Genomic DNA, 19,647 nt, shown 5'->3' on the forward strand with positions numbered 1-19,647 from the left:
CTAATTTCCCTAGCATTTAAAACATCACTGAGACACCTGAATGCATATATATATTTTCTTAATTTAGAAAGAAGAAACTCTCTGTATCACTTCACAAGAACAAGCATTCCTCTCATCAACTCCACATTCGTGAATTTTCAATGGATGTAAATTGGAATCTGAGTTATTACTTAGACTAATGGGCATAAACTTGGTTTTTGCAATATTAAGAGAGAGGGTATTCTGATCCAACCATTTCTTGATAGATCTTAGGTCAGACTCAGCTCTATCACGAGCCTCCTCCCAAGTTCTCCCTTCAACAAAAATTAAAGTGTCATCTGCAAAAAGAAATAGCCTCCCATGTAAATTTAATCTGGAAATGTTATTGATATATATGAGAAATAGTAAGGGCCCGAGAGTGCTTCCCTGTACCACCCCAAAGTCGACAGGAAGCTCATTACCATTTACTCCATTAATTGAAACACACTGCCTCCTTCCAGATAAATAACTAGTAAACCATGCAAGCGCATTCCCAGTGACACCCAAGGCTGACAATTTTCTGATAAGGTTCCTCCGATCAATACTATCAAAAGCTTTTTTGAGGTCAAGGAAGATTAAGATTGGATGCATATTATTAGATAGAGAAAAATGAAGCTGTTTGTTTGTTTACATCAAACAATATATCCGAAACATTTTTGTCACCTCTAAAACCGTATTGGCATTCTGCCAGAATGCCGTTAGTCGCAAGATAACTAACAAGTTGTTCTTTTACAATTCTTTCAAGAACCTTCGAAAAAACACTTAAAAGAGAAATAGGCCGAAAGTTGTTTTTGTCAGTAAAAATACCAGACTTATGCTAGGGAAACACTTTGGCAATTTTAAAAATATCAGGAAAAACTCCAGTCTCCAAGCTAAGATTAATAAGGTGAAGAAATGGTTTAATGAAAATAAATAGGTTTTCTTTCAATAAGGAGGCCGAAAAACCATCAATACCCGGGGCAGACCCGCCTCGCAAGGCATTGACGTGCCCAATAACTTCAAGTTCTGAAACCGTGTGGAGGGTAAACCTAGTGTCCAACCCAAAGTCCCAGTCATCAACCAACAAAGCACCGCCCGAGTCAATTGAGCCGGCCAAATTCTGTCCGACAAACGAAAAAAAAATTGAAATTGCTACATCTCTGCAAACAGTAGGAGTTATAGTAGTTACAGATGGTAAAAATTTATTAATGGGAAAATTTTGTTTAACATTATTCCTGCCTGCCAGTTCGTTAATAGTTCGCTAAAACATTTTTGGATTTCTCTGATATTGATCTAGCTTTCCTCTAAAATATGATAGTTTTGTTGCTTTTAGAATGTTTGTTACATGTTGTCTGAAATTACGATAATATATCTTTAGCTCCTCATTCAAGGGATGCTTTTTGATTCTCTTGCTGATTTTATCTCTTTCACGGATCAATTTAATGAGGTCCAGGGTGATCCATGGCTTGAGGTTTTTCATTCTCGTCGACGACTGCCTAAAGGGGTTTTTTGAATTATTCAACGCCTCTGAAAAATTTTGACAAAAATTGGTTGAACAAGTTTCAACATCCTGATTATTATTTATAATGCTGTCCCAGTCAGCCTGACACAGATTTTGGTACAGCAAAGCACGGTCGATGAATTCTCCTGCGGGATGGTTCAATGTAGTTATTGGCCTGTCAGTTGAGAAGGATATTGTTAAACCAATGCTGTAATGATCCGTTATATTCAAATGTAGTGTAGCCGACTTTACATAATATATGTTCTGGTACCGAAGAAAAAAGTGATCTAAACAAGTACTCGAGTCATTTGCTACTCTGGTCGGTTTGTCTATGCATTGGGTGAGACCCGCTCCTAGGAGAGTATTCATGTATATGTCAGTATCTTGAGAATAATTGCCTATTAGATCCAATTTAAGATCACCAGTCCATATTACGCTTACGTCTCTATTAATGCTATTCACAAGTTGCTCTAGAGAATGGAGAAATAATTGGATATCGCTATCAAACGTGCGATAGAATGCTAATAAATTAAAGGTTTTATTGTAAAAAGTAAAATCCAGCTTGAGCCCATGAACATCACCAAGATAAACCTGGTTAGAGATAACTGATAAACGATTACTGTAGAAAACAATGACCCCATCGGCTCTATTGCGCTGTTTATCGGTAAAAACAACATCATAACCCTCAATCGGCTGCACCTCCTCATCGCCTCGTAGCCAGCACTCAGACAAAACTATTATATCTATTCTGGGCAATTCATTCAAATAAATTAGGAGCTCGTCAAAATTCCTGGAAAAACTTCTTATATTAATGTGCAATATTGTAAGTTTGTCCTCGCCATTCCTGGTTGAGAAAAAAGTTTTATATTCAGAAATATTCTTCAATTCAGTACAAGGAAGAGAAAGATAGTGATTGTATTGACTATCCTCATCCTCATCCATTACACAAAAAAAAAACACAATCAATCATAGAAAAAAAAGAACAAAGATTAAAACTGAAATCAGTAATTATTCATTACTTCTGCTAGCCGCGCCAAAAAGAAACAAAAATGATGATACGTGTACTTGAAAAAAAAGAGATACTAAAAATTCCTTCACCTCACAATTTACCATGTGGATTCAGAAAAAAACAGTCTTCCGTAATAATGAATTATTATATCTTTACTAAAATGATAATGAAAACTCGAACAATGTCTCCCACTACTTTGTGCATCACTGTACACAAATTCTCGTCAACTAAGTTCAATCATTAAGAAGTTTGACAGTAGCGTTCATTGATAAGACGGCAGCCGTTAGTAAACAAAGGCTATAAAAGTAGTAACTATCGCTCCGCCTATCAATAAATGATATTAGATTGAATGAATTGGAATTATAGGTCAAAACTGAAAATGAAAACTTACGTTATACTTCCTAGCTACAGTACTTTACTTGCTCCTTTTCAATTCAATCAAATGTATATTCAATTCAATTCCATGTATAAGCAAGAATGTAATAATAATGAAAATATAGTTCTACTCTCAGAAGCTATGCAATATACTCATATAATTTCATCTGTCTACAACAGACTCATGGAAGGTAGTTTATTACAGTTCTGCTCTGAAAATACGACAAGGTGATGGGCGACTCCAACACCAAAACCCAGAAGTGCTCAAAATCTGACTGATTCAAGTACAAAGCAACAATGAACAACAAATTATGCAATAATCTTAGTACAAATAAATAAATAATAAAATAATCTCAGTCCTAGCTAGCAAAATTAAGTTCGTAAACACTATTGTAGATAGAATTTAATAATACTGTATTGAAACAAACTTTAATTATGGGAATCAGATACATGAGATGACTCAGAAAAATCCGAAAAATCGTTCTCGGTATTAATAATGAAAGCCATTCCGCCATCGTCTATTCTTATTTTGATATTACCGGCATGATCAGTCCATACATATTTGATGTTCCTATCACGCTGAAGGTGTTTCGCCGTGGCAAACAGTACCCTACGCTTAGGCGTCAGCGACCTGTTGATGTAGATTGGTCGAGACTCACCAGTCAAGCCAACGTGTCGAGTATTCAGATCGCCCTTCATCTTTTTCTTATGCATCAGATCATGAGCGTCTCCACGGCGCACAAACTTGACGATGATACCAGGTGCGGGACGGTTATTCCTATTCTTCAACCTATGGCAAGCATCAATGGAATCCTTTGCAATGTTCATTCCCACTGACTTGCAAACCTTGATAACAGTTTCTGTCACATCCTCATTAGCCAAGGATGGAACACCGTTGATTTCCAGGGTGTTTCTTCGCGAATACTGTTCGAGATCGTCCATCTGGCATGAGACTGCATCCAGTCTCGCGCGAAGAGTCACATTTTCGTCGGAAAGATTTTTGATGACCACTTTTTGAGCTTCAATTACTTCAGCTTGCTTAGCCAACATTTCACCATTTTTATCAATCTTCTCCATACACGTACGGATGGAAGCTGACAAGTCTTCCCGCAACTGACTATTACTGCTCAAAATCAACGCCTTTAGATCTTCTAATGAAGCATTTAAGGATGCAAGTGTTATATCCGAATTGTTTGCGGCTGACGCAGTGTTCACTCGCACTGGTGTCGTATCACTGTTGCTACGCTGAATTCTAAACAGTTTTACACAACTTTCACAGGACCAACCGGAACCACTAACCAACTGATCTATCTCAGTTTGACCCAACCAGACACATTTCCCATGAAAGTACGATTTGCACTGTCTACATACAATTTTATCTTTGTTGTTTCTGATAACTGATAGATTACATATGTTGCACAAACTCATGACTGTACTGTACACAACCAAAAAATAAAAACTGAAATAAACTGTAACTTTTGGTAATTATTGTTACACTATGCTTAAATTTCAATTTTTCGGAAAAAATGCAAAATTTCACGACACGGCGCGGCTAGACTACGAGTAGATTTCAGTTCATTGCAGGCAACGAACGGTAGATGATAACAAGCCAAAAACAAGCGACCGTCTCTCACCAAGTCTGGCAGATAACTGCATTGAATTATAGAGGCTATGGTGCAGGAGGAGGAGGAACAGAAAAAGAAAAAGAAGAAGAAGGAGTAGGAGGAGGAGGAGGAGGAGAAGGAGGAAGAGGAGGCTAATATAGATAGATAGATAAATGACTTTTATTTATACTTTACAATTTCAAATGTGAAGTGGGCGAAGTTGAGGCAATAAGAGCCCCCTCTTCCACTTAACCCACGATTATAAGTTACATAAAAATAATAATATATATGGAGATTAAGAAATCATTTCGTATTATAGAATACGAAATATTTTATGAGCAATCACAAATATTATGGATAACAATGGGATATAAAATAAAAATAGTTATAAACTAAAGAATTGAAATTTTCAAAAAATATTGACAGATTTTAAGTGGAAAATGTTCAGGATTATTGACAAATTTATAAATATTCAATTTCAAATTTTTGATCACATGGTATTCACGTCTGGCAGTCTATGTAATTTCCTGTTGATTTGGGAATTAGTCAGCGATAGCATAGTACACTGTAATTATTTCCCCTTCCATAATGTTTGAAAAAATCAAGAAAATACGAATTATAGACAATTAACGCATACGAAACTACGAATTATAGGGGTAGACGATAAGCCAGCGCTCGATTTTACTAAGAATTATCGAGGGCACAGAAATACAGTGCTTTACTACGAATAATAGAAGTTTTCAAGGGACTGAGCTTTTACTACGAATTATAGAGGTCCGAAGAATTATCGAGGTTGTAGTTATTATAAATGCATGATCAATTGAGCATAATGAATTAATAATCTATTCATTTCAACATCAATTCTATATGTGGGAAAATATTCAAGAAATAGATGATGGATAATAATAATTCAAGTTGACTGAATTGAAGACTGTTCTTCTAAGATAGGATGAAATGAAGATTACAGTCATCAAGGTTATAAAGCCCTGACCACAAAAAATGAATAAATATGAAAAGAAGAGGAAAATAAAAAACATGAATCAACAGAAAAAATGTAGGTAAAGAATCTTGAGATTTTTACAATAGATCAGTCCAGGTTAAAATTCGGGTGAAACAGTCATCCTGAAAAAATCATATGAAATACAGTATTTTAAATTTTATCATGCATAAAAATGAAATGATGACTAGCAGAATACATATGAGAATTAGTGAAATTGAAATCATAACTATTGTAAAAAACTTAAACATAATAATTATTGTGAAAAAAATCGTTGAACTCCGGAGAAATTAATAAACTGAATTCCACGAATGAAGATGTTTAGTACTGAAGCCTGTTCTCTTTTCCTTAATCATAAAGTCAATCAATAAATAAGTAGTGAGTAATAACCAGAATAAATTTTGGACATAATTCAACAGAATAACTTAATCGTCTAGATTAGAGTATCCCTCTAGCTGTAAGCTATTTGAGGGATATATAAAAATAATCCATTACATACAATAAAACAATAGGTCGATTAAGAAAACAGAACTATTGTTATTGATTGTTTTATTGTACGTCAAGGTTTATTTTTATATATCCCTCAAATAGCTTACAGCTAGAGGGATACTATCACACTGTTGTAATATTAAAATAAATTATTATTCTGGAAATAAAGATCTGAACGGCCAAGTCTAATTTCTATTTCCCTTAATTGTAAAATCAATCAATAAATGAGTAATGGATAAGCAGAAGAATATATTTTTTCAATTATTCAAGAATGAGTAGTTTTTCAATCTAGCAGCAGAATGACTATTTACTATTTATTTATTTGAAAATATACATATTTGAGGGCACCAGGAACTAAATCCCATTATTGCCCTCATTCATAACACACATTGAGCATACAATTTGAAAAACAATACATGAAAAGGAAAATAAGATAACTAATACTATTGAGTTTCAGAAGAGAATACCTTGAGAGTTTTGGGTGATGGAGACTCCATTCAAGTGGACAGGAGAAGCTCGATGCCTTTTGCGATCGCCATAGATCAAGCACTGGATGTTGGGAGAGGAGCTGCGATCCCGTTGCGAGGCTGAAGCCCCACTGACGGTTCCCCCGCCACTCTCCTGTTCTTCAAGAAATCTATCCATGTAATCTCTGAAATCATCACGCATCTTATTGAACAAAATGTTTACATACTTATCAACACAACACGAAATGCAACACTTAAATGTAATTGTTCGAGATCTTCTCTACTCATTAATTTCAATCCCTTATAGCTTTGCTCAGGCTCGCCTTTACAGGTATTTCTTTGATTTCATATGTGTTTATTTTCGTGTAAGTGAGTATGATGTAAATAAATCTCACACTCAGATTCAATTCGAATAGTATTTATTTCATACAAACATAACACATTTTGAGAAAACTTGGATTGGTATGGTCTGCATCATATCTGGTCCATAAATGTTGACCTGAATTTAAATGTTGACTCAAATTTAATTCGAATTATTGTATTTATTTCATACAAACATAACATATTTAGAGAAGACTTGGTTTTTGGTATGGTCTGTATCATATTTGATCCATAAATGTTGACCTGAATTCTAACGGTATCGCTAACCAATACTAGAGGAAAATAATCCAGGGCAGAATAGATTAATAACATTCCAAAATGTTTGACAAATACTCCACTATCACAGTATGTGTTACGGTTGAATAAATCCATATTATTGGTGAATTACTGTGGAGATATAATACATTATTATTATACCTATTTCAGTTGCATAATCGAATCTATTGACAGTAATGAAAAATAAGCTAACAATACTGGTCAATGAACGAAACCTACATATAAGAGATCCATACTAGAAGTGTGTACAGCGCAAAGCGCAGTTTCCTTTGTTCAATCAATTCTGCCAAAAATCTTATAAATGGTACCAAGTGTATTTCTTTCTTATCTAATAATAATGGCATTCCAAAAGAAAATTGTAAATCGTAAATCAAAATTTGTAGTTTTGTAAGATGTAGCGGCAGCGAGGTATAACATGACACTTAAAATTTCACAAATAAAGTTCGGTTGGGTGTCATGTTATATCTCGCGGCCTTTAATACATTCGTTTTTTGATATTTTTAAACAAATTTGTATTTTTGTATAATATAGGATCGCTAACCATTTTTTGGCGCAAACCGCATGTAAATTGATCAAATATAACAGCAACAGTAGCTGTTATTAGTTTTGCAAAAGCCTTTTTTTATATAGAGTGACTAACAACAACCAAAGTAAATAACTGATTTCCAACAAAAATTATTTTTCATTAGATAGAAATGTTTGTATCCAAGTACAATGTGATTCATGGAATATGAGATAAGATAGGTGCTGTTGTAGGTTGGAAATTTTATATAACAAATTAAATTCACAAATCGTTGAGTATAAGGATTTTGTGAGCCACAAAAACGTTGTGGATTTTCTAAAAAATGAAGGATTCCGCATTAAAAAATGGACACCTCATATCTGTTTTCTTATTCCATAATTAACCTTGTTCTTAAATGGTTTGAGAATACAAAAGTATCTATGTAATGAAAAAGTTTTATGTTTGAAAACAAGTGATTTATGTTTGTTTGAAAACGTCGTTTGCTGGTGGTCACTCTATATAAGGATTAGAATGAGAATAAGACAAGGTCTTAGATTTCTTAATCCATTAAAAACTGCAATGTTATTACCGTACTGACGTTTAGATATTGGTGTCTTGCGGATATCACGATGTACCGTATCTGAGTGCGATGACGGCAATCTGATGAGTCTGATGACTTCAATTTGGCACAAACAAGATCAAAAAGAAGACAATAGAAATAAGTTAAAGTTGAAACTAGGATGAACAATAACAATAATAGATTCTCATTCCCGCACACATACAGCAATAATTGTTCGGGGAATATTTTGTTTTTCAAACTATTAGAGACTTTCATATATCATGAGGGGTTTTGTAAAAGACGAAACATCTATTCGACATTGAAGTGGAACCAGATTTGTAGTTCTCGGGCAATGTAGCATGAAATTCGATTTTAAATTTTAAATGAATAAAAACATTCATGAAATGTTCTCAACTTGTTGGTATTTTCAAAGTAGAAGCCCTCATAGTCGGACACTTATCACAAGCCAATAACAATTTTCGAAAAACTAATATTCTTTTTTATCTATAAATTCTAAGATCGGCAAACCAAATGGTTGAGAAGGATCAAATACAAGAATAGTTTGCTAATCCTAATAATTCAGATCACCTAACGAGATCTCATGCCCCCGGGAAACACTTGTTGATTACAAATTATTAATACAAGTATTGGGTAAAGGATTTTATAACATATCAGTATCAGGATTTATAACAAATCAGTAAGTTGGTGACCGGTACAGTGAAATTATAATTTCCATGCGTTCTAATCGGACTATTCCCACACAGCCCGGAAGAGCGAATAGAATAGATTTTATTCCTTCAAGTATACACATTATACAATCGGAAAAATCACAATATGAATAGTTTCATTAAGGGGCTTATTGACAGGGAATATAGAGCTGGCACATTGAGCTCAATAAAAACTGGAGGTAATAGTGATTGAGGCATTGTGTTTAGTCTAGTTTGGCTGGTTTAAATTGGAGAAGAAAAAGGAAAATCAGTTAAAATGAAATAAAAATATTCAGTGCAGTACCTTTTTCTATCAATTCAATACTAATTCATGGCGTTAGAAGCCTTTAAAAATTTCGAAATATCGTCACAATTCCACTTTGAGTTTTTCTTCTTCGTCTTCTAATCTGAAGTGCATATTCCTGCCATTTTCAGAATGCACCAGAACAAATGCCAATACGTCACAATAATGAAAGTAAGAGCACATGGTCCGCTTCAGAAGAATCGCGATCAGTTGAATTTTTAAATGCTTTACCATTCATCAGCTGGTCGCAATATTCATCAATACATGCCGGCACGTAAAAACAAACAGGCTTGTTTCTACATGTCGCCGGTTAATCACATGCCAGTACCCAGTATTTAGCTTTAAGGCCCGGTTGCACAAAAGCAAGTTATATTTTAACCGTGATTAATTTCACGAGAACCAATCAGAGAAGGCCTTTTTGATGAAGGGGCTTCTCTGATTGGTTCTCGAGGAATTAATCACGGTTAAAATTTAACCGGCTTTTGTGCATCCGGTACTAAGTTTTCTAGTCAGTTGTTTATATTTTGTGAATTCCATTCCTATAAGCCGTTCTATTTGAAAATGGCTCGCATGAGTTGAAACATGTTATGAACTAATAAAATACTGTACTGGATGATATTTTCGTTTTATTTCAACAACTGATAACTTTGAATTGACGAAGCAGCAAAAAATACTGTTTTATTTTTCTAAGTAAAACTAAACAAAACACTGCTGCCTCAAACACTGTTACCTGCAGTTTTTATTGAGCTCAGTGCCACATGTAATATGCCAGCTCTACATTCCCTGTGAATGATCCCCTTTAGATGGGAATAATATTCTGACTGTAAAAACATGTTCACTAATACTGATTATTGTGGATCCGGCTTCCCGGACCCATTTCCCTAGTCCCGTGGAGGAAGGATATGAGGACTTGTGCAATTTTTTACTCTTATTTATAATAAGAATTAGTTAATTGGAGAATTATTATTTTTTCAATAATTGCTCTAATTATTAATTAGAGAATTATAATACTGTATTGCATAATCAAAGAATTCCTCAGTTCAATAATGTAATGTAAAAAGACATATCTACATGATTATAAGAACATTAGAAAAATAATCTGAGATCAGCTCACGTTATTCCCGGATGCAAGGTGTACTTCTTCTTCTCCAGACGGGCCTTGTTTGCAAATATGTCGTGCCTTTCTGTCTTCTTCCATAGATAGTAGAATTGAACTAGCTCTCCAACTGACCTCGTGCGAACCTGCAAAGGAAGAAATCAAGATGATGAGTGTTTGAAGAAGAGGACGGAAAAGAAGCAAGAGATGAAGTATAAAAGAAGGGAGGAATAGACAAGACAGGCGTTGAAGAACAGAATAAGGGGGAAACAAGAATAGGCACAATGAACAATGACAGTAACAGATAATGATGTGATACATGAAGCGCAGAATGAGGAAGAGGAGATGAAGGGAAAAATGGAAAGAAGTAGAAAAAAGGTTAAAAGAGTAAGGAGACTATAAGAAGAAAAACATAAGGCTTCTATGAGGAAATTGAATTGATACAGATAATATTTTATTAATACGGTGTGTTAGTAGGCTATTAAAATTTTAAGGTTGTGGTTGGAAAAAATGTCCATTTCCCGATACTTTTCTCTGAAAGAAAAACATTAAAACTTGATGTGTTTTCCCAGACAAGTAAAACTACAAAAGTTGAAACAAGAAAAGTAAACAACGTTCAATAAAGTCAAGAAATCTAGCAATGGTTCACCTTGTTCTGCTGAATCAAATGAAAATTCTTTCCGTATGTTCTCAATCCATTTTCAAAGTTTCGACATTCCTCTTCTGACCAGAGGCTCATGGTATCTGTTGGAGCAATCACGTTCATCCTTCGCCTCCGCAACGCTTCTTCCATATTGTAGCCGCATTGCAGTAAAAGATACAGAGCCTAGTAAGAACAGAGAATACACATATGTAATTTAAAATTCAAGTTCAAAAAATACATATCAAATTCATGAAAATATCTGAACTATGAGAATCAAGCAAAAGTGAATAAGTATATACTATATTAATCATAAGATTTACTGTTATTTTATTTAATCTTATGGCTTTAATCGGCAAAGAGATCCTTTTGGATGTTCTGCCTTGCCGTATTACCCAATGTCATTTCCTATCAACACTCGATTTAATAGGTTATGTATTCGGATATTCATGTTTTCTCACTGGAAATTTGCACTTCAACTTCCTGAGTTTTTATTTTATAAAGTTTAAAATCAACTAATTGTTGATTTTATTGTTGTGAAAACAGATTACTGTAATTTAAAATAGAATGAAAGACAATTTTCAATTCGGAGTCAACAACTGCATATTGCTTTCATCTACTTCGTTCAATAATAATTGAAATACACGAATACGAATCACATACAAATTTGTATTATTGTGGATGATGCCCACATGAGCGTTTTGCTTGTGCGTGTGTAATGTAAAATGCGAGGGTGTTTTGATGAGATGTTGTGAAATTAATCACGGTTAAAATTTAACCGGCTTTTATGCAACTGGGTCTGAAGGATGCAACGCCTTAAGGTGCAATTCCTTAGAGGCGTTCTAGCAGCGCAGCTATAAGCAGGAAGCTTTTGACGCAGTCAAGCCTGCTTATAGCTGCGCTGCTAGAACGCCTCTAAGGAATTGCACCTTTAGTTGTCTCGTCTCGTCTAAATGATTTAGCTTGAATTGATAATGATAAATGCAGAATTGAAATGAAGATGCTCCATTTTCTATTGTTTTTATTCTCACCCTATTCATTAATGTATTCCTTATTTCTTCGACTTATTTATTTAATTATTCAGAATCACACAACTTACAGAAAAGTACCACAGGCTTACGCCCAAAACTGTTCCAATTATAATTTATACAACAGTTCAAATGTCGTTAAGTTATGTGTCACTTCAATATTCTTCAATTGCACACTCAATTTACAATATTCAAAGCACACAAGAATCATCTTTAGATTAAAGAATACTTCTAAATTGAATTAAATTAATTACAAATAGTTGGAAAATTGCAAACTTTGAATAAAACTATAAAATTTTGAGACCGAAAACACAAACACTTATCTTTAGTTAATCTTCTTATCAAAATGATTTGGTTTGATGATATTATGTGAATGTTATAAATAACAATTGATTAACCTGTAATAATTATTACGGTACCTGTTCGTCATCTCTTATATGATTTCCGCAGGGTATAGCATGGACTCCTTGAGCGTTCAGTTTTAGTGAATCTTGAGACTTTTCCAAATATGTGTTTATCTCTTCAGCATCCAAGTGGTTCGGATCCCAGAGCAGCTTATCTTCGTTCTCATAAGGCAGAGCATCGTCATACTTGCACAAACCCTCAGGTATCCACGCTTGGTAATCACTTCCAACCATAATTGTCTGCAAAATTGGACCGTTTGAAAAAATGCAATAATTGACCAAAATATGATAATTCCGTAATTTATTTGCTTGGTGAGTGATAATGAAACGTAAAAAGATAAAATTCAACAACTATTAGAAATAATAGATAGCACTGGCCACTGGATAACGTATGTATATTAAGACTAGATCATTCCAATCACAAGAGAGGATGTCTAGATAGCAAACACACTCTCATTGAAGATTGAGGGAAGCATTCGATACAGATTTCCGCAAGGAGAATCACTGTACTTGTAAACACAAATATGTATATATTAATTGTATATATAAAAAATCAAAGTACCACTTTTTAACATAATATTCTTATTATTCACAACATGTTTCGGCTATAAAGTATTTTCAAGTGAATGAACATGTTGTGAAAGATAAAAATATTTGTTAAAAGGGTACTTTGATTTTGTCATTTTTATAAAAATACAAATAGCCCAGAACATGAAAGACCATTGATTGTCTTGTTCAGATAACAACAAAGCTGTAGTGTTCAATTTTTATTTAAGTTCAAGTTCAAAACGTTACACTACATTTGAGTTACCTCTAAGTCATCCCCTTATGAGGGGTTGAAATTCAGTTGTACGTCAAAAGGTAGAGTATTTGACCAATAACTTATCCTGAAAGTTACAGTATTATATCTACAACAATCTCCAACTTATTGAAGGGTTCCCATACATATGACGCACTCTGAATACAGTATCAAGTATTTTGAAGTGTAAGATTGGAATTATTAACAGAAATTTCAACAGATAAAGAGATTTCAAATGTACCTTTTCATCCAGCCCTTTTAATCGAAAATTATTCCTATCTCTTCCCCTCAATTTATTTCGCCTTGGTCGAGCAGTAGACATGATCAATGTCAAACAAATAACCTGAAATTGCTGGAAACTGGCACCTGAGAAACGTCTTCACTCGGTAGTGTCAAGTAACTGAATGATATATGAATGACGATCACTCTTATTGAACCGGCAGTAGCGGGGAGTATAAATTTGTCCAGTTTTCCATGTGAGAACTAATAATTAACTCATGGTGAATGAGTTTATGTATTGAATGCAGAGGTCATTGACTAGAGGTATTGAATCTATTTTCGGCTCTCGTGTAAGTGAATCCTAAATATCAATGTTATGGAAATTCTGGTTTAAGAGATTAGGATACAAGAGAGATTCATTCTAAGATAAGATTTATAATATATATTTTTCTAAATCCTTCAACTTTAGATGTGTTTCCATAAAATTGTTCACGCCAAAATTTTGTTCTATGCAGGCTATGGGTTAAGTCAAATTCTTAATTTCAAAATTGTTTGTTTTTCACAACCTAATAGTTTTTTATTACTGTACTATTTTCTATTACAATTTATATCTGTACTGTATAATTTTCAATTTGTAACAATTAGGTGGCTGGGTTTTTTTTTATCAATTATTGTTGATGTATAAAGTTCACACTTGATTTTTAAGCTATTTTCTTTTCGAATAGGCTTTTTTGCATAACTAATAACAGTCATTGAAAACGTTATAATGTACCATATTACAAGATGTTTGTATATTAACAACAATAACATTACGTTAATTTTGCCAAAAATGTAAAATAATAATTTGTGACACCATAAAGGGGCTTTTTGACAGAGATGCATATTCAAAATATTAAAACGTTGTGAATAGAAACAGCTGATCAGACTTCTTATTGGTAGCTGATGCCATCTTCAGGTAGAGTATGACGAAAAAACTGTGAGTACCAGGGTCCTTCTCGTCGTGTACGATTACTAAAGTGAGGTCCACTTTATAATGGCAGTGCTTGATTAACAATGGTATTCCTATCCTTGTCTATCATTCCACAAAGCGGATAGCGCTATCTCTTTCTAGTTTTGCTCTGTTGCCAGATCGTCTTTTAACAATGTAGAATTAATAATAAAATTAACAAAATATATCATTTCAATTATGAAAATTCATTATGACATTATTGAAAAATATAATTTCTTGCTTAATCAAATATAATTGATTATTTTACATTGATTGATAATATTACATCAATAAACCTGTATCAGCTACAGTCTATAGAAGGCATTGACAAGACAACGGTTTTCTCCTATCTTTCTTAACTGCCATTATAACGTGGACCTCACTATACTCACATTGAAATTTTAAACTTAAGGTCCTTATACCATGAGGATCCGACATTAAGAAATTCAATAAAATTCAATTAAAGATGGCGGAAAAAATGGCGGATAATTACTAAAAAACCATGTTTTTCACGGTTTTCTCGAAAACGGCTCTTAACTATTTCCTTCAAATGTATACCATGGATAGCCATTTATAAGTCCCATCAACTTACATGAGTCGCATTTCTGGGAAAATTGCTGGAGCTCCGTAATATTCTAGAGAAAAACGGCGGATAATTACTAAAAAACCATGTTTTTCACGATTTTCTCAAAAATGACTTGATTGATTTATTTCAAATTCATACCCTGTATAGTTATTTATCAGCTCTATCAACTGGCAGGAGTGTTTTTCCTTGGAAACTAATGGGGTCCACCCCATCCTTGAGAAATGGACTTTCCTTGAGGAATGTCCATCTCATGCATGATGTAGGTAGGTAGAGCACTTTATAAAAAGAACACATAGTCGAGATATTTCATCTGTAGTACAGCTGTTTTGACGACTTTTAAAATATCATCGAATTTCACAATTTACACAAAGGAAAAAGTACTCTAAACAATTATATATACACATATACAGTAGTCTGATCGTAGTTTCAAATATGTTGGCGCCAATCGTCATTATGTTATTCCTCTAAATTATTCTCGTTTAAGAATGAGGCTCACAGTTCAATGAGCATGGAAAGTTGTGTGAGTGTACCACACCAGATGTTTACACTGTTCGTAAAACAGAATCTTACAAACATAGAATTGTACTTTTTCTGTGCAGTGTAGCGAAAAATGTATTTATTGTCGATCAACATGTCTCGACAGTTGACATGATTCATCCAATACAGTTAACAAGAAAAGTACGTAAGGTCTAATGTTCACAAACCTACCAGTGAATAACTGAAATAGAGATAGAAAGCTTTCGGCGGTTATTTACGAAGCTATTGAAGCGGAAACTCTTTCTTCTTGGGATTCCTCCAGCTGACTAATGAAATAATGATAACGCCTGTCCCATTCATAAATTATCCCTTATATTTGAGATAACCAACTCAATTCTATAAATCCAAACACTGTGACTCATAGTCATTAGAGAGTGAGCAAACATATTCGAGTTACCTTTGGATTAACATTTAATTCATGGATTTGAAATCTTCTAATCGAAGATGATGTCAGTAGTCTTCGATAGAGAATTTTTTTCCAACTACATCATAGGATGCATATAACAATTTAATTCCATTTTGAGCAGCCATCAAATAATATTCTTTACAATGAAAAAAAAATTGAATTAACAATATTTTAACATTGTTAATTGTTTATTAACAATTGAATTGAATATACAGTATAACAGATATACGGGCAGGCATACGAATTACTGAACTCGAGGAAAATAGGAGAAATCGAACAATATTCTACTTGAGATACATTCACTACATTATTTTATGAGTATCATTTTATTTTAATAAGCGATAAATTTTTATTCAATATTTTACTTGGCGAAATCAAAATGGAAAACATTACTTAAACTCACCTTACAAACCTGATAGAGAGTCCTTAATTACGTTTTCCTGGCCAATTATTATAGGAAATGATTATTGAATTAATGAACTAAATGAAAATGTTCCAACATTACTCAAGTAACTCAAAGATGCATGTAACTAATTTCATAATTCGGAGTTGTTATTATTATACGACGTTATACTAATGATGAACAAATACAGCTTATTTCTTCTTTTCAATGCGAAACGGTTTTATTGGAGGAAATTTATGCTAATAAAGTAATAAATATGGAATTATTGAATGTAGTATATTGAGTTGGAAAAGCATAATAGACAGCAAGTTAAAAGAAAAAAAACAAACTAAGATAATATTGATGGTTGAAAAATTACTGGACTATACATAGAGGGGGGGGGGCGGTGGAGATAATAATCTATGTAATCTATGTAAATAATCTATGTAATAAGACTTCGTATTTTTCCATTGGTCAGTATTCAATTCCTTTGTGTTCATCTTGGTTTTTGCTAGCGTTTTTCAAAAATCAACGTAGCTTGATTAAATTCAACTTCAAAATGACGTATTTTCAAATTATAAAATTAATACTCTTCCCCAAACTGAAAAATTGAGTACCGAAATTATGAAATAGAAAAAAGCAACAACTAGCTTGACAATAATCAACTGCATTCAGAATAATTATATGTTATTTTCAATGAAGTGGACAAAATAAAACTGAACCAACGACAAAATAATTGAATAAAAATAATCAAGTTATTTGATTTGCTGTAAGAGCTTTAATTTAGTAGATAAGTTGACCCTCATGCCAATTTCTCTTGTTAAAAGCTAATCAAAAAAATTGTTGTTGAATTCACCTTCTTCCACTCATCTTCATCAGGACTGTAATCGTAATCTTCTTCTTCCTCTTCACTTTGTGGTCTCGACACTGCTGCAAAATCATTTCATTACATATAGTCGATGCTCAGTAAAGTTGCTTGATGATTTTAAAAATTGAAACAATCATTCATGAATTTGATCAAGAAAGGTTTTTAAATATTTTCATTAATTAATTCTGAGAAGCCTCGTTAATCGTTTGGAAAAAGAAGTCATAAACATCAGAGTTAATTTTAAAATTGTTTGAAGATTCATTTGAGAAGTACTAGTATCTAGAATGTTTTCTCAGTTTCTGAACTAAATCTTGTCGTTGTAATCGGCCTCCACGTTTTGAAATGCTTATGTTAAAAAATACTTGACAGTCATGAAATTGAAATTTATATGGAATTGTTACTTGCAATTACCTGGTACTTCTAGTTATTTAAAGCTTATTATTGTGAATTCAATAATGTTTATAACATTTTTCTGTCTTGAACTCTATCTATGACATTATTCACAAGAATAAAATTAGAGAGACTAATTGAGATTTTGAAGTAAAATGATGCTTGATTGAAAATACGGTGGATTGCCATCAGTGACAATTCTCTAATTAACTGCAAGCGATTGAAGTTGTGAACAAAGATACAAAATGTATGTAAAGTTTTTTGGTGAGGTCGAACTTATAGCAAGTGCCAAATGTTATCGTCTAAGAAAAATCTAATTCTATAATATTGGAAAATCAATTTTACGGAAAAGTTATTGTTATCGCAAAGGCGTCCAAGTCATTTGTAGTCTGATTTTTATTTCAAATGTTGTGTTAGTACTTAATTCAGATAAGAATTTAGGGAAATATTGTGTTAGCAATTGAATCAACTATTAACGATTTAAAGTTGTATAAATTAATTTTATGGGAAAGTTATTGTTGTCGCAAAGGCGTTCAAGTCATTTGTAGTCTGATTTTTATTTCAAATATTATATTAGTACTTAATTCAGATAAGAATTTCGAGAAATATTGTGTTAGTAATTTAATCAACTATTAACGATTTAAAGTTGTAAAAATTTAGTCAAATCGACAAAAAAACTTTTTAGTGACTAATATTATCGAAAGACTCACATCTGAGCGGATGGGCGGTCGGAGTCGGAGGAATATCTTCGTACAGTTGACTGAGCTTGGATGGTTCGGCTTCTTCCTCTTCTTCCTCCTCTTCTTCTTCCTTAACTTCTTCTGGTTCTTCTTCGTATTCTTTCTTGAGAACAATTTTGCTCTGTTCGGGTGCCTCGCTAGCCTCCATAGGTTCTTCTTGGTTGGAGGAATGGCTGGAGGAGTTAGAATCAGCATAGCCATATAGAGCAAGCAACTCTTCTAATGGCATATGACCTTCCTGTGCAGTACATCAGTGCTTATCAGGTCTTTCTTGACGCTTAGCTCTTATTTACAAATTATAATATGAACATAATTTTAAAATACACAAAATCAAAAGATACATAAGACAAAACATAATGAATCGATAAAACATACACACATACGACTACCAAAACCCCAATCAAAACACAAAATAGAAAGTTCCTTTCAATTTTTAAATAACAGGAAGATTTCTAATAATTACAGAGATTGATTTTATACTATCCAAGTATATTTGTATAACATGATAATAATCTGAATCTAGAGTTATAATAAAGTTAGTTGGCCGAGTATAGGGTGTAGGGATGAAGATTAGATAAAATAATATCAACCTGACTACAGGGTCACAAACAACCATAATGCTCAAATAATAGTTATTTATTTTGTTATTAACTTTTATTGATTTGTAGGCTACATCAATGAGGAAATCAAAATTCACGGTAAAAAAAGCTGAGGACAACCAAGCTTTCAGCCAGTGAATACTCCTCTTTGGCATTTCAAATTCAAAATAGTTACATTTGTTTGTAAAGTTATTTCTTTAAAAAAAAAGGAAAATTAAATTCAAATGGAAGCAGGGCTTCTAACAGACATTCAACTATTTAAAAATAAAACAATGAAAGTAAATCAACCTGGATACGATTAAATCAATTTAGTTACATAAGTTAAATCACTTCTGAAGAGATGAAAGACATTTTAAAAATAACTATATATTGTAATAATATTATAATATTGTAAATTGTATTAACATAGTAGCAACTATATTGTAAAAGTTTATTGACTGTTCCGAGGTACAGAAAAAACTCTATTATGAACAATCGCAGAAATTTAGTGGAAAATAGGTGACTGGGAGGAAATAAATTTTTCTATAGAAATTTGAATAGTACAGCTTTGGGAGATACTCAACACAACTAGTAAGAATATAAAATTATTAAAAAACAATCATTCGACTTGAAATCTTCCTGAATAACTCAAATTCATTTGATGATGATGATGAAATTTGCAGAAAAATCTCAATAGCGAGTAGATGAATCTTGATATTCAAAATAATATTGAAAGATGAAAGGAAGATTTGGAAAAGAACATTTACACAACCGATCGAATAGTACTAATATTGTATTATTAACTATAAGAAACTAGT

The 19,647-nt window shown here is 33.0% G+C and overlaps 1 protein-coding gene across 3 annotated transcripts in view; it reads right to left on the minus strand.

Moving 5' to 3' along the window:
• The window catches only part of LOC111064463 (mesoderm induction early response protein 1), a 38,028-nt gene that overhangs the window by 5,221 nt on the left and 13,160 nt on the right, over nucleotides 1–19,647 (minus strand). For 2 of the 3 annotated variants that reach the window (XM_022352201.2, XM_039442633.1), the window contains 6 exons: nucleotides 18,222–18,489; nucleotides 17,110–17,183; nucleotides 12,352–12,576; nucleotides 10,914–11,090; nucleotides 10,283–10,410; nucleotides 6,440–6,624 (listed from right to left, as the gene is read on the minus strand). In XM_022352201.2, the coding sequence (XP_022207893.1) occupies nucleotides 6,440–6,624; nucleotides 10,283–10,410; nucleotides 10,914–11,090; nucleotides 12,352–12,576; nucleotides 17,110–17,183; nucleotides 18,222–18,489 (1,057 nt within the window). The remainder of the gene's footprint in view (nucleotides 1–6,439; nucleotides 6,625–10,282; nucleotides 10,411–10,913; nucleotides 11,091–12,351; nucleotides 12,577–17,109; nucleotides 17,184–18,221; nucleotides 18,490–19,647) is intronic. The other variant, XM_022352202.2, reaches the window with a different exon arrangement.

Source organism: Nilaparvata lugens, chromosome X (assembly GCF_014356525.2).
Source record: "Nilaparvata lugens isolate BPH chromosome X, ASM1435652v1, whole genome shotgun sequence".
Classification (NCBI taxonomy): domain Eukaryota; kingdom Metazoa; phylum Arthropoda; class Insecta; order Hemiptera; family Delphacidae; genus Nilaparvata; species Nilaparvata lugens.